At 37.0% G+C, this 22,600-nt stretch overlaps 1 protein-coding gene across 6 annotated transcripts in view; it reads right to left on the reverse strand.

Moving 5' to 3' along the window:
* TCERG1 (transcription elongation regulator 1) overlaps positions 1–22,600 on the reverse strand; it is a 54,193-nt gene that overhangs the window by 12,427 nt on the left and 19,166 nt on the right. For 3 of the 6 annotated variants that reach the window (XR_008793881.1, XR_008793882.1, XM_056124281.1), the window contains exons 6-16: positions 20,542–20,604; positions 19,256–19,456; positions 18,249–18,361; positions 17,457–17,545; positions 11,836–11,996; positions 10,352–10,408; positions 10,160–10,226; positions 9,078–9,128; positions 7,516–7,651; positions 6,623–6,712; positions 1,430–1,548 (exon numbers count right to left, since the gene is read on the reverse strand). Coding sequence is in view for 4 of the 6 variants with exons in the window: in XM_056124281.1 (XP_055980256.1) it covers positions 1,430–1,548; positions 6,623–6,712; positions 7,516–7,651; positions 9,078–9,128; positions 10,160–10,226; positions 10,352–10,408; positions 11,836–11,996; positions 17,457–17,545; positions 18,249–18,361; positions 19,256–19,456; positions 20,542–20,604 (1,147 nt within the window). In the remaining 2 variants the exon portion in view is untranslated. The remainder of the gene's footprint in view (positions 1–1,429; positions 1,549–6,622; positions 6,713–7,515; positions 7,652–9,077; positions 9,129–10,159; positions 10,227–10,351; positions 10,409–11,835; positions 11,997–17,456; positions 17,546–18,248; positions 18,362–19,255; positions 19,457–20,541; positions 20,605–22,600) is intronic. The other 3 variants (XM_056124283.1, XM_056124282.1, XM_056124284.1) reach the window with 3 other exon arrangements.

The following is a 22,600-nucleotide window of genomic DNA, read 5'->3' on the forward strand; positions in this document are numbered from 1 at the left end:
AACAAAGAATAAAGTGCTAGGAGTATCACTAATTGTGTGTATCACTGTGTGTGTCTGTGTTTCTAGATGTGTGCTCAGGGCTTATCCTGGCTCTACACTCAGGGATCACTCCTGGTGGGACTCAAGGAACATGTGGTGCTGGGAATTGAATGTGGGTTGGTCACATAGAAGGCCAGAGCTGCCAAACCACCGCCAAAAACTCCAAGGATTTACCCTGTGATTTTAAAAACTCTCCATGTTCTAAGGTGTTCACTGAGACCCCACAATCTAATACCCTTATCACAACCTAAGATCAATACTGCCATGACTAAACTATAAAAGAAAAAGCAATTCTTGTGCCAGGACTATTATGTAGAACATTACCATTTAGCTGAAATTCCACATTCAGTTCAGCAAGTTACGTATTTATTTTTGCCACACCTGGCAGTGCACAGGGATCACTCCTGGCAGGCTCAGAGGGTCCACATAGGATGCTAGGGATGGAACCCAAAACCCACTATATTATCACTCCAGCCTTCAACAAGTTATCTATTTTGCTTATCTTTTCTTACTGTGCAAAATTATGCCGAAATAAAACTGTTTTGAAAAACTATATATACAAAACATACATGCATTGTATGCAATACATGCCAATACATACAGTGGGCTGGAGCGATAGCACAGCGGTAGGGCGTTTGCCTTGCAAGCCATAAGTCCAGCTGAGCTGGGTTTGATTCCTCCGCTCTTCTCAGAGAGCCCTGCAAGCTACCCGTGACATATCTGATATGCCAAAGCTACCCGTGACGTATTTGATATGCCAAGCTACCTGTGACGTATTTGACATGCCAAGAGTATTTTGCCCACATGGCAAAGCCTGGCAAGCTACCCGTGACATATTTGATATGCCAAACACAGTAACAAGTCTCACAATGGAGATGTTACTGGACCCGCTCAAGCAAATCGATGAAAAACGGGAGGACAGTGCTACAGTGCTACACACAAAATATTGCAATTATACATTAAAAATATTTCTTCAGATCATTGTATGCATGTAATAAATATTAATTGAAAATGGCATACAAAACTATCATTTGGATATGCAGAATATCTGAAAGGTACCTCATCATTTTAAATAAAAAAAGGTTCTTGTTCTGCAATTCATGCACAAAACTTTAAGACAGAAACAGATTTTCAACCATTTCCCAGTTTCTAAAGACAAAATCTAATTTCTGTGTGAAAGTATTTGAAACAAAGATGTCCTTGTAACCAATGTAACTCAGAGAGCACCATCAATTCCTCTAAAGATTCTTTATAATAAGAATGTAAATTAGAAAAGCGAAACCAATGATCAAATAAAATTCTACTTTCAAATACAGGTGGTGAGAAATAAAATGATATAACTGATCTTTGGCTAAAGTGTATAGATAACTGGCAGAGATGAAACACATACCTTGGATTAAATTTTGCTTCTTCCATCATTTTTTTGAATTCTTCCTTGGCTTGCATTATTTTGTTTTTCTTTTCCCTACGTTCTTCCTCTGCCCTGGTCTTTACATACTGATCAAATACCTACAAAAAAATAAACCAATTGGACAAGTCAAATAATTTTAACTACCAAATTATGGAGTCCACAGAAAACAACAGTCACTATTTTTTCCAAACTATAATAGGAAAAATGTATTAATAACATAGAATTCAATTTTAAGTTTCAACTGATAGATAAGTTTAAGCTTCCTTAACAGATAACAAAAGGCTTCTACTTAGGCTTCCATAAACAAAAAAGGTCAAAAGTTCTTTTAATTTTTATTAACCTAACTAAAAAATAAATCTTTTTTTTTTTTTTCCAGTTGAGCATCCTAACTCTATGTTAGTTTCTTGGGTTTTGAGCCACACTCAGTGGTGCTCAGTGCTTACTCCTGGCTGAGCTCAGGGATCACTCATGAAGGGCTCTGGGAACCATATGAGCTGTTAGGGTTCGAACCCAGGACACTCACATGGAAGGCCAATGCCCCTACCTGCTGTACTATTGTGTCAGCTTTCTTGTAAGTCTGTTCTGGAAGAAAATTTGAGATCTCACCCTTTTATTCCAAGATAACGAAATGAAGAAATCTATCTCCCACCTTCTTTGAACAGCAATGACACTAGAGGAATCTCATTTAAAGTCACAAACCAACAAAAGCAGGGAAATGGAAAAAGAGAAAAGAGTTAACTCTGAAAGATGAAAAGCAGACAGTGAAATACTTAAGGAGCTGGTAGGCAAGTCATGATGATGCTAACCAATATATATTTTTTTAAACAGGAGAATCCTTGAAGAGTTTAGAGTTAACCAACAGTACCCCTAACAGAGAGGAGTACAGTAACAATAAGCCTCCGAGGAAGCAACTCCACAAGTCCTCACAGTGCCTGGCACAGTGCCCACAGCACTTGTACGAGCTGCCCTACGGGACCCTGGAGACAACTCTGCAGTGAACATTACTATGAACGTACTCATGCTTCTGTAATCTTAGCAGTCAAGCAACTGCAGGGACTTAAGATATGTGGGTACCTTAGGAAAGCCCCAGAGCTCAGAGGCCAGGGTCCACCTTGATTAAGTCTTCAAGCCCATCCCCACTAAGCTGCAGAGTAAGAAGCATTTGACTGAATCAACATATGGTCAAGTTCATCGAGTTCCCTGGCCTGCAGAATATTCTCATTTGCAGAAGTGCAGCTTTATCTAGTTTAATGCTGATGAGTCGGATGAAAGCTCAGGGTCAAAAAGATCTTAGATCATCTTAATGGACACTAAGGAAACTATAACAACAACAACAACATAAAGTTCGGGGGCGGGGGGGGGGAGAAGATCAAAGAAAATGGATAAAAAACCTAACTGTAGCACTGTCCTCCCACTGTTTTTCTCAAGCAGGCACCAGTAACATCTCCATTGTAAGACTTGTTGTTACTGTTTTTGGCATATCGAATATGCCGTGGGGAGCTTGCCAGGCTCTGCCATGCGGGCAGGATACTCTCGGTAGCTTGCTGGGCTCTCATGAGAGGGACAGAAGAATCAAAGCCTGGTTGGTCATGTGCAAGGTAAACACCCTACCCACTGTGCTATCACTAACTGAAGGGTTAAATTGTATAGGTCAAGAAAATTACCCAGTCTGAGAGATAGTACAGTGTAAGGTGCTTGCCTTGCCATGTGGCAGATGGGTTTGATCCCTGGTGCCCCATATGGCCCTCTGAGCACTGTCAGAAGTTATTACTGAGTGCAGAGCCAGAAACAACCCTTGAACACTGCCCATGAGACAAAAGGAGAGAGGAAGGAGGGGAGGGGAAAGAAAAGAAAAGAAAAGAAAAGAAAAGAAAAGAAAAGAAAAGAAAAGAAAAGAAAAGAAAAGAAAAAAGAAACAGACAGAAGGAGGAGGGAGGGAGGGAGGGAAGGAGGGGAAAGAAGAAAAGGAAGAGACAGAGAGAGAGAAAGAAAGAAAGAAAGAAAGAAAGAAAGAAAGAAAGAAAGAAGGAAGGGGAGGGAGGGAGGGAGGGAGGGAGGGAGGGAAAAAAGGGAGGGAGGGAAAATCACACGGAGAGTTGAAAAAGTTACTACAGTGAAGTTACGCATGAAAAAGGAGTAAAGCAAGAAACAATCCTCATGATCCAGGGCATGTTTTGTTGATACATAACTGACATATAAAAATCTGTATATATTTAATGGATATAACATGATGAATCTAGAAATATGCATCTGTGGAACCACTATCACAATTTATGCCATGAACATCAATCACTTTCTCTAAGTTCCTCCAGGCCTTTTATTATTACTTTTATTATGTAGACCACAAATATTATTTTGTATGTGGCAAAACCGCAACGTAAGAGTTAACCTTTGAGAAATTAATATGCAATACAGTATTGTTAACAAAGGGTACTCTACGCCAAGATTTCATTATCTTGGAGAATTGTTTCCATGTTCGGTTTGTTTGGCAGCACTGGTGACAAACACCAGGCCCTCATACACGAAGGCTCTGCCTCCTCAGCCCACTTCACTTCCTGCTCCAGGCAACCACGATATGCTCACTTTGAAATACTTGGAGGACCTTTCCGGCTTTCGTACAGTGTCCTCCAAAATGTAAGTTTACAAAAAGTATGGGTATGATACTGTCATCTGGCAAGAAATGGAAGTATATGGTCCGTTTACAGGCTCCTAACTATATATAGCTTCTTAAATTCAGTGATTTCCTGTACAATAAAAGCCCCAGGAACATCTTTTGTTATATCTGACTTAGTACCATTTCTGAAATAAAGAGGCAGTGAACAGTTTTCTGTTACTCATAACAAGACTTTTCAAGCTAGCAAGCTAAGTTTCTATGAATGAAGACCTCCAGGCAACCACAGGATGTTTGGGCTCACTGCCAGAGGAACCAACGCACAGATGAGGTTAGAATTGCCAGAACATACCCTTCATCACCCTTCCAGTACTTTCTGCAGGGACAGGTGGCTGAAAATGAAACGGAAAATCGAGCCCAGACATCAACGTTCAATACTTGAATAAACTGTGCCTACATAACAGTTATCTCCCCAAACCCGTAAATAAAAGGGTTCAGGGGCCACCTTTTAGGAGGACAGAGCACCAAACTCTGAGAAGGAGTATTCCTGCACTCAGGCTCCTTCCAGTCACTGCTCTTTGGATCTCAGGATCTTCTGTCCATCAATATTCATTATTTGATCCATTTTGTATGTAAAGGACCAGTAAATATACTGTTTGCCTAAGTTATGAGAGTCTCTGATACATCGCCAAGTGCAAGGAGAAAATCATGGATTTTGTCACTGAATTCCATAAAGTGTGGATAAGTCAGTAGGGCCTACACTGTGCCTGGTCTCATTCTCCACCGTGGCACCTCTCCCGGTTTGGGACCAGGGATTACTCCGGGCCCTGTACTCCAGGGACAATATCCAGAGCTGGGGACAGAAACTGGGTTGGCTGAGTACAAGCAAGCACCCTTCCCAATATACTATCATGTAGGTTCTTGCACTTGGCATCTACAGTGGATACAAACAGAGTAAAACCTGATACTAATTCCAAGTACACTGTGTGAGAACTATATAAATTGTAACATGCCCAGCACACAACAGAGAAATGGCTGGTATTAGAAAAACGCCTACACATTTGATGTCAGTGTGCGAAGAAATAAATGGTTTTGCCTTTTCAAAGGTCCCTATTATTGTCCAATTCTCAAATCAGTTAAATTCAACTTAGAATTCAGTATGAATCTGGTAAACAAAAACCTCAAATCATGAGAAATTACAGTAGTAATAAAGTTCTATTCTGTATGTCAACCTAAATAGCTCTGAGTAGCATATACTATAATCTGAAAATGAATCCAGGTCTGACCCACATCCCTGTCCCTAAACAAGTTATTTTAAAGTATGAGAGATAATGAACTATCATGGTGGCCTGACTAAGGTGTTCGCGTGGGAAAAGAGGAATAAAGATTCAGAAAAATTTGGGGAGGTAGACTTTGCTGAGACTTGAAATGAGCTGAGAAAACTGAAGAATCAAAGTTGTTTTACAGATTATGATAGGACCATCAACTGAGGTGAAACTGATTTCACACATCAATACTTTGATTTATTTGGAAAGTCAGGTTTTACTACTGTGAGTCCAGGAGTATACATCCAGCAAATTGCAATTTTCTGCTCTTTCTCAGAATTCTACTGTATAGACAACTATCCCAACTATTAAATTATATAAGTATGAGAAATGGATACTACTATTTTCAAAAGAATAATCTTGGTAGTTCAACAGCCCTACTATAGATAAGTGGTTTAAGACACCACTTTGCTAAGATCAGTGTGAGGATGGTTCAGGTAACTCAGAACGTGAATTGTATAATACTTAGAGGAGGCAGCAATCAACAAGAAGATGAGTCACTGAATCATCATTGGAATAAACGGCAACTCAGTAATAAGGCAACTCTAGTTCAAAAGAGACCCTGATATGTTCAATATTTCTATTTATGACAAAGAATCTTTAACAGGTACCATTTAGGTGGGACTTTATGTGGGACTGTGAAATGGAAGCCTGTCTACCTGTCTTGAAATACTCTCTATCCACAATATCAACCAATCTGTATACACTGGCATGTATACAATATACAAAGGTTACAAACCACACTGTTCAATGACAGTCCAATCTGTGGGTAGGATTTATAAATCCCCTGCACCCTTTTCACTCTTGCCATTTTTTTACTGTAAAATTATGTCATTTGCCCAATAAAAAAGTACAAACTACATTTGAAGTTAACTTTGAAACTTTTTAGCTATAACCACGTGTATGAGGCAGGGACAAATGGTTCATAAGGCTATAGTCATGCCCAAACATAAAGGACAAATGACCAAGCATTTCTGAGTCAGGAATGTCCACAAGGAGTATGACTTATGTTCTAGAATATGAAACTGTTTCAGGAGAAAATGAAGAGGATGGTACATTAATCCATGCATATAGAAGGCCCTGAATTCTATTCCCGTTATGACTTGCCCCTCCTCCAATTTTCTCCAGTACCATCAAAGGAGCCCCGAGACCACTGCTAGGCATTCGGTGGATATGAACCATTAAATAAATTTAAAATGCCTGCATGGATACGCATTTCTTAAATAACGTTTTTACCTGTTTTCTCTCTTTAGGATTAAGTAGTAAGTACCGAGGATCAAAAACTATCTTGTGTAATTCCTTCTCCCATGTTGAAAAAGCAGACACCTTCAAAATAAAAAAAGGTATTGCCTCATAATTAAGTTTGCTCTAAAAACATAAAGGTCATATATTTTGCTTGAAATCTACAGGACATCTGTTTAAAAAGGAAACATAATAAAAACCATACTGAAGTTCCCATCACTAATAGATGACAAGCAGTGGGGGTCTAGCAATAGAAAACTTCCACACTAATTGGCTCTGAACATTCCTATATTATATAGAAATAACACACTTAATTACTCATTAAAATAACCACTACTGTGTGACATTTAAAAAATAAGTACATCAGAAAAAGCCTTGAAGATTTGCATTTTGATTTCCCATGCTTGCTCCTATCTTGAGAACTACGTTGTGATTTAAAATTAAACAATTTTACTTATTCAAATCAATCTGTGAATAGAACCAAAAGGCTGAAATTCCTTTTTCAATTAAGTTTCATTCGTATCAGAAAGTACCAGTTCTCGTATAACAAAAAACCATTCTGAAGATATTAAAGGAAGAATTGTGTATACTTTACCTCTCCTGGGCAATCCGCCATTCTGTAATGTTAATACTCGTCTTATATTACTCACCAAAATTTAATGACCCAATAAATGTTAAATGTTATTTGTACTTAAAAGAATAGTAAAATGGCATTCAGTTAAACATATGATTAGCCAAGAAAAAGGTTGAAAGAGTACAGTAATGTGATAGGCTTCCCTTCTCCCCCCCACATTATGAGCACTAACCTTAGATTTGACCTTTTAGCAAGACATATTTATATTACTTATACAAAACAGAAATATCTCCCCCAAAGATTGTTTTCTGACCCCTCTCTCTAGCAGCATGTCCTTGAACTGCTTCATGCGGGCCTCCAGAGGGACAATGGCCCTTTCTCGGGCAGCTTTAATTTCAGCTTCCATGGCGGCTTCTTTCTCTGAATCAATGTCTTTATTATCGTCTCGCCTATAAAAAATAAAATATAAGGTGTCAAATGAAAAAATATTAAGAATCTTAAAAATCTTAAAATCAATGGGATATTCAAGACTCACTACTGAGCAGCATATTTTTGGCAAAAACAGATTATATTGAGAGTTCAAACTGAACTCTAAGGGATAAGCAGCTTTCATTAAAATTGTAATAATAATTAATACTACTACAAATAATAGTTACAATGAGCTTCTATGGATGTTATAATGGCTAGCTACATTGTTAGGAAAAGAGTATACCTTTACTGTGCTATCTCCCCTACTAGTATTTTATATACATAATGAACTATCTTACTTTAAAAACAAAAAACAAATTAAAAAAAAAAAACCCAAAAAATTCACCTTACTTCACATTGCAGTAGAACTCTATGTGTTAGAATCAAACAGCACAGAATTTAATTTTTAGTTCTTGATATAGAAAAAAAAACAATCATTATAAAATATTTTATATTATATAATGCATAAAATATTTTAATCTAGTAAAATTGGGTATGTCTTAGCAATCTCAGCATTTTTTTAAAAAATAAAATTAAAATATCTGCAAACGTGGCCAAGTGGACATGTGAGAGATATACCTTACCTACCTGACATTTTTTTTACTCACTTTCTGGGTGATAAGTTGAGATTTTTGAAGGACAGGTCCCAGAGAGCAACATAGGCCCAGGAGTACTTAGGTGGCATTAGAATTGTTCATCAATGACTAAACTACTTCTTGTTCCTCAAAAATGTTACCTCAGGGCTAAGGATAGCCCTGCTGCTGTATGTACTCGAGTGGAATTTTAACATGAAATCGAGTCACCTCTCAAACGTGAGCACTATGAAGAAGGCCCGTTCATGTGAATAATCAGAAAGAATAAGTAATGCAATGATAGCCAGGTGCGTTTGAGCAGATCTTCCTCCTTTTAAAATGATCTGCTATACATAAAAATAAAATTCATGTTCATGTTCCCTATGTAGACTTAAGGGAATTAGGAAAAGAGAACATTAGGAAATTTAAAAGCATGCTATATTGGAGACTGAAGGTAGCCCAGATTTAAATGGAACTAAGGCTAACCCATAAATACGCTAAGTGAGAGGTAATTAATAAGCATCTTAGGGAATGAATCAAAAGAAACAGAAGACATGGTCGGTGACCTGCAGGAACTTAGCGAGATTGTCTGTGACCTAAGATATGCACAAAACAAACAGGTAAAAGTAATTTGCCAAACAATATACCCTCTTAAAATAATTTAAGAACTTTAAATAAAGAGTAAAAGACATCCAAGAAATATAACTAATGAAAACAAATAATCTTTACAGAATTATGCTAAACAAAAATGTCACAATACAAACTATCACTATCTATCTCAATAAAAGAAATAAAGAAAAACTAAGCCAGGAAAAATAGGCTTTTAGCTTTGTACCTAAATAGAGAAGCTCGGGCAATCCACATAAAGGACTTCTTTGACATTCTCCTGATAAAAGCAGTTAAAAACCTTACAGAGTTGTCTATAAGAACAAACAATTAAAAACAACCTAAAAGTTTAACATTGTAGGAACAGCCAAAATTATGGTAAACAGAATGAATACAGTCATTTGTATTAATAAAGAAAAGAAATGTAGTATTCTAGGACTTTTTATGAACACAAAATTGGTTGATTACAAAAAGATGTTTAGTCAAGAACTAAAAAGGCAACTGCAAAAATGAAAATAGCTGTGTTACTATGGTAGAGTATGTGACTCTTTAATATTTTAATTTAACATTGTTGCCAATGGAGAAAATTTTAAAAACAATTACCCTCCATAGAGGTTATCTTACTGATTTCTTTGCTATAATTTGGCTGCATTCAATCTGTCCTTTTCAAATAAGGACTAAGATCAACCAGTCCCTAATATCTTCAAACTTTCCTTTTTGCTGCTAAATAATGGTCCCATTCCTCCCCCACCCTCACACAAACACCCTATACCTCCCTTTTCCCCCTCCCCAAAATAACATTCATTAGTAACATTCACATTTTAACCCACTCTATGGTAAAACTAAAGCTTTCACTTAGAGCAGTATCTTGAGCAAACTCTAACACAGGTTCTCTAGACCAGGTATTAATGACTAGACTTCAGGACTAGAGAATGACTAGTACATAAGAGAGAAATCTGTGATTGTACATAGATTTCTAGAAAGGTGTCCATTTAGGAAATACATTAGGGAGAAAACATTTTTACAAAGCTCAGGTCTAATAAACTGCCCTCAAATAATTGCTAAATTAATTCGTAAAATGTCATTTGGCTTCATATATTTAAATAACCAAATCTTTAGTAAATCTAGAAACACAAGGACACCATTTCAATATTCAAGCCAAGTTTTGTTTCAGGCCTAAAAGGGCAATTATTAACTTCTATCTCCTAACAACATACACATTACCTGTCTCAGTCACGATTTGAAAGTGAGCTAATCAACTTTCAAAAAGTAAAATCTACCTGAATTACATAAACTATAAGCATTACTTACTTCCTTTTTTTGGCTTTAACAGGTTCATCTTCATTAATTTCTTCCATTAATTCCTGTTCTTCTTTAACTAAAAAAATTTAAACTTTGTCAGAATAAAAACAAGCAATACAAATATATATATAGATATCTATTAACTACCAGAACAACTGCTTTAACAATATTTAAAAGCAGCTGCAATTTACAGTTACTCACTTGCATTCATAGAGAACTGCCACTTTTGGATGGACAGCATTGTTGGGGTCGGGTGTCCTGACAAAAACATTTCAAATATTAATTTGAATAGTTACATGTACATATTACACAATCTTCTCTTTTAAAGATTACTATTCTATGAAATATGTATCCATAACATTTATTCCTTCATAAAACATTCAACAAAGTAGAATGGTTATATAAAATTCTCTATTCATTTTGAAATCTATGTTTATGATGTATTTGTCAAATGAACTGAAGACCCGTAGCAGACTGAATAGTTAAAGCAGACAAAAACAAAGACAAATCACTTATCTTATTTGCATAACTCAGAACAATGAAGTATCACCATAAAAGCATTTGAACTATCAATATCAGCAGTAAAGAACAAGCAACTCAGTGGTGGAGCTCATGCCTCAAGAATGAGGGAGGTTCTAGGTTTGAATCTCACCACCCTAACTAAGTAAACTCTTGCTCAGCAATCAATATTCAGTAGTAAATGGTGGTAGTAGTTGTTTCGTTTTAATTTTTTTTATTACAACTGTAAAACATATTACTAAATGCAAAGAAAAAACTAGTGCCTAGTATATTTAGAACCAGGAAGGCAAAGTTGAATTCACTTGGAAATGACAAGTAGAAAGTGTTAGTATACTATTTATTTCTCAATTATAAATGACATTCTAGGTTTTGTTTCACTTTTGAGTAGCAAATGATTCATTAAGGCTTTGTTTCACTTTAAGTATCAAATGATTCATCTAGCATATTTCTACATTAAATGAATAGATTCTAAAAAACACAAACATATCAGGGCCTGAAAGTAGAATAAGTACGGTGCTTGCCTTGCACGTGGTTGACCTGGGTTTGATCTCCCTGGCACCACATATGGTCCCCAGAGCCAGCCAAGAATGACTGCTGAGCAGCACCCGGAGAAAGCCCTAAGGACAACTGGGTGTGGCCTAAATAGCCAAAAAATTATGTACAAAATTTGTGTTTACTCTATTTATCAGTATGCTGACTGAACATGAGTAAGAAAATGTCTTTAGTAAATTTTTTATTTTCAGGACTAAGGCGTACTTTCCCTAAGTTTCTTCTAGTTTTAAAACTAAGATTTGAATACTGTTATAAAAGTTTTCACTTTACAGGGCTTAGTAAGTATTTTAAATAATCTATACTTTTAATAATTAAAATATAGCTGCACAATGGATTCAAAGGCTCACCAATAGTAACATCGTGCTTATTAACATCATGCTGAAAATCTTGACATGAAAAAGAAATTTAAAAACATAAAACATTTTACAAAACCAGTTTTATCCAAATTCCCTATTTCTTAAATCTCCACTACTGAACTCAAACCAACATAACTATTTTCCAAATTTCCTATGTTCCCTGAAAATAAGAAACTATTTCTAAATGGCTCCAAATTTTGTCAAAATATTTAAAGAATGTCAAAAATAGATGATAAACTGCTATAATTTAAAACTTACTTAGTTTCTTCACTTCTTCCATCCCTTTTTTATGAGGGGGCTCCTGAATGATTTTGTCAACATCTGCCCTTCCAATGAGATCATCAGGTCGGTCCCACATAGAAAGACGAGTGGTAGGATTATAAAAGAAGACACGCTCATCACCAGTCCAGACAACACACCTAAGAATGAATTCAAATATAATTTTCTTTTGTTAGGCTTTTTACTGACATTCTGCCCAAAGGAGAGGTGAAAGTGAAGTGAGAAGACATGTTCTCATTACTAATAGAGAGTCAAACATGGTTAAGGGGGGCGGGAGAGAGACACAGGAATTAAGGCAACTGCCTCACATCCCACTGAGATTGAAATCCCTGGCACCTCATGTGGTGTCCTGAGCACTGCCAGGGATCACTACAAGCAGAACCAGGAAACAGCCCCTAAGCATGGCAGGGTGTGGCTCAATCCTCCCCAAACAGCGAACAATAACAACAGTTTTTTTGGGCAGAAGAGAATTGACTGGCTATGGTTAAAACAGTAATTCGAAGTAACTGAAAAAAACTCAAGGCTGAGAAAATGGCTCAGAGGGCTGGATCGCATGCTCTACATATAGGAGACCGGGGTTTGATTGTGCACGGCAATACACAATTATAGCAGACTTAATACCACCTGAGCAACTGATGACCAACCAGACCCAAAAACAAACAGAACTAAAACAGACCATGTGTTAGCATTAAAACAAAATAACAAAATTGGAAGCAGTAGAACAGTGCATTCTGACCATATGGCAAATAAATTGATAACATATGCTACCCAGAAAAATCCAAAATTCTAGAACAAAATGACAAGACTTCTAAATAATTCAATAACCTAAGGAAAGTCAAATAGCAAATTTAAAAGCAATATGAAGCAAATGACAATGAACACAAAACAATTTGTAGGATGCTGCTAAAGAAGTGCTTAAAAGAAAACTATGGCTTTATATTACATTTTGGTTTTGACCTACCCATTGGTGCTCAGGAGGAAGATAAAAAGTCATTCTTAGATACTTCGGATAAATCTTGTTATAAGGGGAGAAAATATTAAAATTTATACTAGAATTTAGTAAAAAATACCGAATCTTAAGTTTTCCATACTAGTTCCTAAAACACTATATGGCCTCTGTTAATAGTCACTACTTTGAGAGTGAGGTACCATTATGGCTCCAACATACTTAAGTGCCCAATAAATGGTCCCAAAGGTAAATGCACCGAAAAGCGGGCAGGACATTTCAGAATCAACAGAAAAACTTTCAACAATTTCTTATGTCATTTTCATATGTCAAGACTGTGTTATGCTAATGATATGCATGACACAAAGTGCTTAGGAATAAAAAACAATTTCAACAGAACACAGAAAAAGTAGAGGAGGTAAGATGTATAAAGCTGTCCCTGTTTTGTAACCTTGGCACCAAATATGGTCCCCTGAAAATAGAGTTAGGAATAGCCCCTGAGTAGTCTGGTGTGGCCTGTGCTCCCCACCCTCAAAAAAAATTTAAAACTATAAAGAAGTAAAATAATGTCCTCTGCAACTCTCAGTAAATACAAGACAAAAAACAATTAAAAGCCCAAAGATGAGATTTTTATATTAGGAAACCCTAACAGACTACAACAAAGTCATGAAAAGTATAGGCAGCTCAGACTTTCCATCACGGTCATGGTCCTCCCGTTGTTCATTGATTTGCTCGAGCGGGCCCAGTAACGTCTCCATCGTGAGACTTGTTACTGTGTTTGGCATACTGAATACGTCATGGGTAGCTTATCACGGGTAGCTTGCCAGGCTTTGTCGTGCGGGCAAGATACTCTCGGTAGCTTGCCGGGCTCTCGGAGAGGTGCAGAGGAATCGAACTTGGGTCAGCCATGTTGGCTGCATGCAAGGCAAACGCCCTACCCACTGTTCTATCACTCCAGCCCATACTTTCCATAGACTACAAAAATAACTTCAAGCTAAAACAGTTGATACAATCTTAGCAAGCAATTAAAGCCAATTATTAAATCTCAGTTTAATCATTCAATCCATCAGTGACCTTCAAAAACATTTGTCAGACACTAAAAAATTCTTAGAGGGGCTGGAGCAATAGCACAGCCAGTAGGGCGTTTTTGCCTTGCATGCAGCCAACCCGCGTTCGATTCCCAGCATCTCATATGGTCCCCTGAGCACCGCCAGGAGTAATTCCTAAGTGCAGAGCCAGGAGTAACACCTGTGCATTGCCGGGTGTGACCCAAAAAGAAAAAAAAAAAAAAGAAAAAAATCAAAAAACTTCTTCGAAATAGGAAAACCCCCCTAACAAAAATAAAACCTCTCTCCCTCCCTCCTCCCCCCTCACAAATAAGTTCTAATTTTAACCTCTTGGGTCACTCAGCAGTGCTAAAGGGCCAATGTAGCTCCAGGGATTGAAATGGCATTGACAGTATTCTAGGAAAGTGCCTTGACCCCCAGACTAGTTCTCTGGTCCCTTCTTTATTAATTTTTACAGAAGTAAACCTATTGTGAAATGTTAGAAAAGTTAAGTCCCAATATAAAAAAAGTAATTCCTGAGTGCAGAGCCAGGAGTAAACTATACATCGCTGGGTATTACCCAAGAACAAACAAACAAAAAGAGCAACATTTGACATAAAAGCTATCAAGAGACAAAGACTAATAAATACTTGACTACCCAAATGGCACAATTATGCATATAAATTGGCATATTCTATATACCCAAATAATGTTTATCTTACAACTGACACTCACCCATTATATATGACATTTTATACTCATATAAATTTAATGTATGACGAGCTTAAAAACAAAAAAACAGGTGCGAGAAACTGAGGGCATTGGTGACAGGAAATGTGTACTGGTGAAGGGATGAGTGTTCAAACACTGTATGCTGAAACTCAACCATAAAGAACTCTGTAACTGCATCTCAAGGTGATTCAATTAAATATTTTTTTAAACTAACAGACCATTACATATAAACAAAAACTGTTAACAGCAGAAAGCATGAGAAACTTTATTACTAAGAAAAGGGAAAGTTCATAACAATGAGCAAAAAGTGAAGAGGTAATCCACATGAAATAAGCATAAAATAGATTCAGTTATACCACTATCTTTTTCTTTTCAGGTTACCAAAGTTTTAAAGGATTAAAACTTCCCTACACTGGGGTGATTAGGAGAAAAGTAGTAAAGCTGTTTTCTCTGACTTTTGTGGAGAATATTAATTGGCATACCTCTGTCTCTCCCCACCCCAAGAAAAAAAATTCCTTTGCTAAGGTCTAGTTAGCAATAGCTAAAAATATAAATAATTAGATCACTTGATTTTGACAAGTACTTGCCTTGGAGTAGCCAGCAAGCACAGCTAGGCATGGCCCCCAAAATCAAAAATAAATTTAGAAAATTATCAAAGTAATGCAAAAATGTTAAAAAATACTCATCCATTTGATAAAAATATAAATCAAGATGTAAAATTAAAAAGGCAGGAATGAAAATTTTGTAACACATGTCTGACATACTGCTCTCCTTTTTTTCCTGTATGTTTTTGAATGTCTTTGGTGGCTGGAGGTGTGTGTAGGGGTGGGAGGGGGGGATGGTGAGCCACACCACCAATGCTTGGGGCTTACTTCCAGCTCTGACAGGATCACTTCTGACAGGGCTTGGGGGTAACACACAGGGTGCCAGGGACTGAACCCAGTTTAATCATGTAAAAGCAAGCTCCCTAGCTGCTGCATTATCCTGTCTCTCTGGTCTCTGGTCTTTTTATTCTTGATGCTATTTCTGAAGACCAAATCTCCATACATCCAGTCCCAGATTAGTCTGAGATAATGGTTTCTCACATCAGGATTCTAGCGCCCTGGCAGGATTGTTCCAGCCACTACATTTCACATTTTTACTTTACTATGTTAAACAAGGGTTGCAGAAGAGAGCTCATGATATGGACACACACAAGACCCACGCTATATGGCCCCAAGCATCACTACGTACAAAACTGGAGGCTGCCAAGAACTGCTGCACCTGAGCAGTGCCATGTCACTAGGCCCTACCACTGAACTGGGTAGTCCAGAAGGGGACCTCGAGCCCGACTGAGGACTCTCACCCTCCAAGAACTTCATAAATAAAATGTTATATATTCAGATTTTTAAAAATGGGAAAGTTGTACAGAAAACTAGCTACAAATAAAAAGGAACCATTTTGGGGGCTGAAGCTGACCTAGTTCAATCCTCAACCCCACATATCACCCCCAAGTCCCACGAGGGGTAACCCATGAGCATAGCCAGACGTAGTCCAAAGACTAAAGAGTTAAAAAATAAAAATAAAAAAAAGTTAAAAAGAACATAGTTCTATAAACATACCACATACATGGGCATATACTTAAAAACAAACATTCAAATCTATCTGCGAGGACCAGGTATGGCTCAGTGCCTGACTGCTGAGCACCAGCCTTGCAATCATCAGGCTGTAAGTTCTATCCACATCATCACCCACATACTCTAAGTGCCATCCTGACATCTCCACTGTTTGGGACTGCTGTATCACAACAAAGTAAGGAATCCTCTGAGCCCTGAAGCTAGGTGTGCTTGAGCACTGAGAAAGAGTGTGCAAATCTGTAAAAGCACCACAATCAAGTGTGAGTGGCCCTCCACCATTACAAGAGCAGCAGCAAGGGGGGGGGGGGGGGGAGAATTCAATTTATGCCAGCCATGCTGCCAATTGCAGCCTGTGAACCCCAGCACCGCAATCTTCTGTGCACTGCAACCAAATGAGTGCAAATACCATTTGCAAAGGGAGCACGGTCCCCAGTCAAGAGTATGATCCCTACTCAAAGCAACAACCACAACCAAAGAAGAGAAAAGCTTAATGGTACCCAATGCTGAGGCCCAAGAGCGACAGCACATGCACTTGCATGTACAAGGCTGAGTTAGGGCTCCAGCAATTTATAGTCCCCTGTAGCCTACCAGGTATGTGCCCACCCCCCAATTAAATAAATAATAAAGCGACATCTTGTGAATCCAGGGAAGCAGCTTTGTGGTAAAGCACTTGCTGTGCCTGTATGAGGTACTGGGTTTGATCCCTAGCACCATAAAATGAACAACCACTCCATAGGATTGAAGACAGATCCTACAAGGCACTTGAAAGACAAAATTTAAGAAGCCAGAGAGATAGTACAGGGGTTAACATGAGGCAGACAGCAGCAGTTCAATCCCTACACCACAGGGCACCCAAAGCACTGCTGGGTACAGCCCTAAAGGCCACTGCAGTGGCTCTCAGCATCACATTCTCCATCCCCAACAGCAGCCTGGCGGACAAGAATCGCCGGAGAGGGCACCGATCTCCTGAACACTGCTTGGGAGACCTCCCACCCCCATGAGTGTACACAAAAGAACATTTAAAGGATAATCGGCAGACTCAGGACCTTGCAGTGGTCTCTGATTGTGAACAATCAAAATCAACAAAGAGTGCCATACGGCTTTATAGAGCTAACACTCCAAATACAATAAGAACCAAACAAATATTCACTAGACAAAGACATTTGACATAAGCTTTTAAAAACTTTTTTCTTTCAATAGGGTATGGCAAACTAAATAAATATTACTAATTTATTAAATACTAATTTAGCAACTACCTACCATGGAGTACCAGGAATTGGTGTCGTAGCTACTGGCTTTGCCTTCTGGGCAGCCTTTTCCTCTTCAGTCATCTCCTCTTCTTTGGGCTCCTGTGGGAAATATTCATTCTATTTAATACACTTAACCATCCGACAATACAAATATAAATGCAAATAACTCAAAACGCAATAAAAATAAGGAGCTGCTAGTATAGGAAAGGGAGACTCAGTAGGCATTTCTAAGTTCTACATCCTAGTCCTCTAATTGGAGACAACCCCCACTCCAACAGAACCCATCAGCTGCAGTGTCCTGTCTTACAGACTCAATAGCCACCTGCTTAAGAAGCAAAACTGAGGGATTTTAGAACAGAAAGTTAAGACTACCTTTTCATTATTCCCTTTTCCCTGCTAACCTTCTCAATAATTAAACATGATTATCAACAGTCCCCTATAGAATAAAAGAGCTACAAAAATGCAAAATCTGCTTTAATTTCATACAGTATGAAAACCTTTCCATGCCAGAATACAATCAACAGTTGAACAGAACGAAGAGAATGTAATTAACATTCCTGTAATATAGAGCCAATCTACTGGTCAGGAAGATGGAGATGAGATGTAAGCCCTGGTCTGAGCCCTTCTTCAGGGCATTCAATGAAACATTCAGAAGGAAATCTGAACTACAAACACTGAAGAGCCCCAAAAATAGCAGAGATAAGATTTATAGCAAGTATCAAGCTTTATCAAGTGGATGTTCAATCACAAGTAAACTGTAACAATGAGAGCTGCCCAACACTGGCTGGTGATGCCCTTTTACCTCTTTTATCTCCTTTATGGGTTCCTCTTTCGGATCCTCCTCCTCGGTCTCCATTGGAAGAGGTTCCTCCGATGGTTCTTTAATTGGCTCTTTAATCTTTTCCTCTAATTTTTCTATTAAAAGAGTTAAAATGCTGTCACTCAGTGGTTTGGAATATGATTTTCTAAGACCTTTCAAAGAGCTCTTTTTTATGGGAGAGATAGTACAGCGGGCAGAGGGCTTATCTCACACACAGCTGACCCAGGTTCAGTCCATGACAACACATACTGCTGCCCCTCCCCCAGACCCCACCTGGAATGACCCCTGAACACAGAGTCAAAAATAAGCCCTGTGCATGTGGCCCAAAACACAAAGAAAAATCTTTCAGAGACAAAGCAGTTAAGATAGTCCATTCAAAATTAGCCACAAAGACATAATGTTCTTCCTTGTAATACCATTCATTCAAGTCTAATGTAATATATCAAATCCTTGGAATACCAATTAGGAAATGAACACTAAAAACTAATTTCAGAGGGACACAGAAGTCCTTTGGGTCTTTCCTTGGTGATTTTTAGAAATCACCCATTTAGCTGAAAGGAATAATCTACTAAGATTCTTGGAACAGGAACAGGAAAGAGATACAGAAAAATCAGCGTTACTCACTCAAGACTCCAAAGGCCTAAATTTTTCCCTTTGAGAACACCTGTATACACATTCCTTCCTGATCTAAACTACTTCAACAAGGAAAAAAAAATTATACAAGAGAATAATTATGCAATTCTGATAATTATGTCATTTCTGATAAGTGGCAATTACCTCTATTATTTAGTACCTACAGAGGGGAAAATTGGGTAAAGGTGTTAAGTAGAAGAATTGGCTTTTAAAAATAACTTCATATACCAATTTACAGGAATAATCCAACAACTATATAATTAGGTGGAGGGAAAGATTAAGTCAGAATTTCAAGTAGTATTCTATTCATAATTTCAATAGAGGCTATGTCCCAACAAGTCTTGTAACGACTATACCTTTCTCCTTTAATTCCTGCGGTTTTTCCCATGTTGATTCTAATGTTCTATTATTATAATAGTAAGTTTTCCCATCAGCTGTTTTATATTCAGTCCATTCAGAAACTGCAGTTGCTCCAGCCAAGGTAGCAGGTGAAGCTGCAATAGCAACTTGGGGGTGTATCATGGGGACGATAGGAGGGGCCATTCCTGGCAATACACCTAAAAGAAGAAGAACAAAAAGTTACCGCCATGAATCTGATTATAATACAAAATAATAATTAAAAATATGATCTAAATTTTTCCAAATTAAATAAAGCCAACCGAAACAAAAACAAATCAGATAAAATTCTTGAATCTATTACCCGTTTTAAATTTAATAGCTAAATAAAAAATTAAACCAAAGAACTATCTTTAAAAAAAGTAAAACTGATCCACCCTCAGGTGGGTCACACCTATGAAGAATTTGTAGCATGAAGTATTAAAATATTGTTACATTTTCCACTTAATAGAAACTTATTTTTTAATCTCTCAAATTCTAATAAAAACAAGTAACAAGTACATTTAGTATACATGTTTCCTGAAACAAATTTATTTTCTAGTTCTAAATTACCCTAGAAGGATTTAAATGACGTTTTAAAGCCATGAGTTTGCAAATCTACTTTAATATATAATAGCTGATTAATTTAGATATCCCTTAAACTGTCAGTTCAGTCTTTTTTCTAAAAGAAATAACTTTTTTAACAAGGAAGAATGGCATTTTTTACAAGCTGGGCAAATAAACAGATTATATAATTAAGAATATGTACATCAAAATTAAAGAAAAACACCTTATATTCAAAGCTAAAATCAAGTTTTGGGTCACTGTCCTCTATAGCTTTAAAGAGCATATTTATACTACACACAAAAATAACCACACACATATATTCACTAGCATGCAAGCACAATCACGTCACTTTAACACATGGAAATGATTTTTTTATATTTAACTTAAAAACAAACATCAAAAAATAAAATCAAATGTTATGAATATGAGAATGAAGTTGTTTACACTTATTACAAAAATTAAGATATAAAGTGATCTGATCTTATTTGCTTTGTGAACCAAAGAAGCTAATGCTACAGGCAACTGGGAAAATTAAGTGTTGGCCAAATATGACAACTGCATTTATACTTGCTCATTAAAAAGAAAAATATAAAAAAATCCACTCACTTGGGCAAAAATAAATAAATAAAAGGATAAACAACAACATTCACTACCATGCCAACTTACAGACAAAACAAACTAAGATGGTTTTAAAAATTACCGGTCTTGGTGGTAGCGACTGTCTTTACATACGGGCAGCTGACTATTTGCATCATTGCTACACCTGTAAAACGGATAAGCAAGCATACGTTGGAAAGCTGCCATTGTATGTCGGCTACCACTGGGATTCAGGGTAATAATTTACCACTACAATTTAGACTGCCATTTCCAAAGAAAAAGACCAAGAATGGAGCAAAATTTGTTTGACATTTTTGTAGGAAGTGGTTCGATGATAACTAATTCTATTTTACAGCATTAATTACCTTTTTCCTCAAACCAGTTCTGGTAATAGTGAAGGAGTCTCAAGAGTTGAATTCAACAAAGGAAAGCCCCTTCATGACACAGACCTAAATCCTCATATGGGACATTTCCCCACAGACATCAAAACCATGCTGCTGTTGCTTCGATACAAGGGAAAAGGCAGGTGCAGCATGACAGAGACAAGAGTCTTTCTGCTACTGGCAAGAGACTTCATACAGAAGGAGAGGAATGGCATGGAGCAAAACCATGCAGAAATAGAAAAAATGAGATAGAACAAAGAGGACGGAGAGGGAAAAGAAGAAAATAAGTATAAAATGAATCCAAGTACTGCACTGCAAATAATATTTTAAACAAAAGGACAAAGATGATTAGAAGGGTAGCTTTTCATATTTAATGCCTGCTCCATAAAATGCATGGGCTTGAAACACTATGAAGGCAGAGTAACGAGTTAAGAAAAATATAGCCCTTTTGATGTCACTAATAACTACACAGTCTGATTCAGAAACTTGTCATTTAAGTCAGCTGAGTGAGTAGCCCTTTTTTTCCCCAAAGAGTGGAAATTACATACAGTTCTTGGAAGAATGACGACTCATCATGACGCATTAGAATGATGTTAAAAAGGGAATAAAAGGAAAAGCTGAAAAAACTAAGACTGAATAATTGAGAAAATTATGAGTGAATTTAAATTTGTTTTAAAGTAAAAGATTATAAGTAGAGTAATTAAATTTTATCTTTTGTTTCTCATGAACAAACTGAACCTAGTTTGGTATTGATATAAACTAAAAACAAACTCTTTCCCCCACTTAACTACAGAAAACAAAATTTCTCTTAATTCAGGGGAAAAAATTAAACTCCTCAATTTGTAAATAACGTACTTATATTCACACACACGCACACAAATACTGCCAATTTCTGAAATGTCTTTAAATTTTGCTATTTTTGCTATTAAGTTTACCATTATTTTAATTTCATTTATTACTACAGTTACTATTTAAAGAATATTAAAGCCAGACTTTCTACTCTGAAGCACAATCAAAAAAGCATGCCGTCAAATTTTTTAGTTTTACTTTCCCTGCTGTTTAAAAAAAGCAATGAAAGAACTGGTTTGGTTAAAGAAATTGTAAGATGTATTAGGTTTAAATTAGTGTAAATACTGCCATCTGCAGGAACACTGAGCCTAAGGAATCAGAAATTCTCAAAGGCTGAACTCCAAACCTTCTTCCAATAAATGTTTAACTACATAACTTAAAACAAAGGGAACCCTTATTTATGCCTGCAATAGTAAAATAACAATTAAGCAGCAGTTAAAGAGCAACCAGGCTCTTGTATTCGACTAACATACAGAAAGGTCTTACATTTCTTTTCATGATAAAAAGTTAAGATTTTCTCTGAGAGTGATTACATGTATAAGACATAAGATATCGACATATTAAAAAATGTTTTTAATCTGTCACACCCATGTGTTCAGGGGACCATTTGGTCCTGGGAATCAGAGCCTCACATATATAAATACTCTACCATTAATGCGCATCCTTGGCCCCATTCATTTAATGGTATATTATTTATGTCCAAGTTTCCTATACTGTATTAGTAATCTGAAAATTCCATTTAGCATCTGACTAATTCTGATGTCACTATTTATTAAAATTTTAAGACTTTACATTCTGACAATAGAAACCCTATAATCCTAATCTAATTTTCTATTCTCAATTTTAAGGCTTCTCCAAGTTTTTCCATAATTACTCCAGTCTCTTCCATGATTCATCTTGACTATCCTTTCCTTAATCCTTGTTAGAACC

Source organism: Sorex fumeus, unplaced genomic scaffold, assembly GCF_029834395.1.
Source record: "Sorex fumeus unplaced genomic scaffold, SorFum_2.1 ptg000051l, whole genome shotgun sequence".
NCBI classification, from domain to species: domain Eukaryota; kingdom Metazoa; phylum Chordata; class Mammalia; order Eulipotyphla; family Soricidae; genus Sorex; species Sorex fumeus.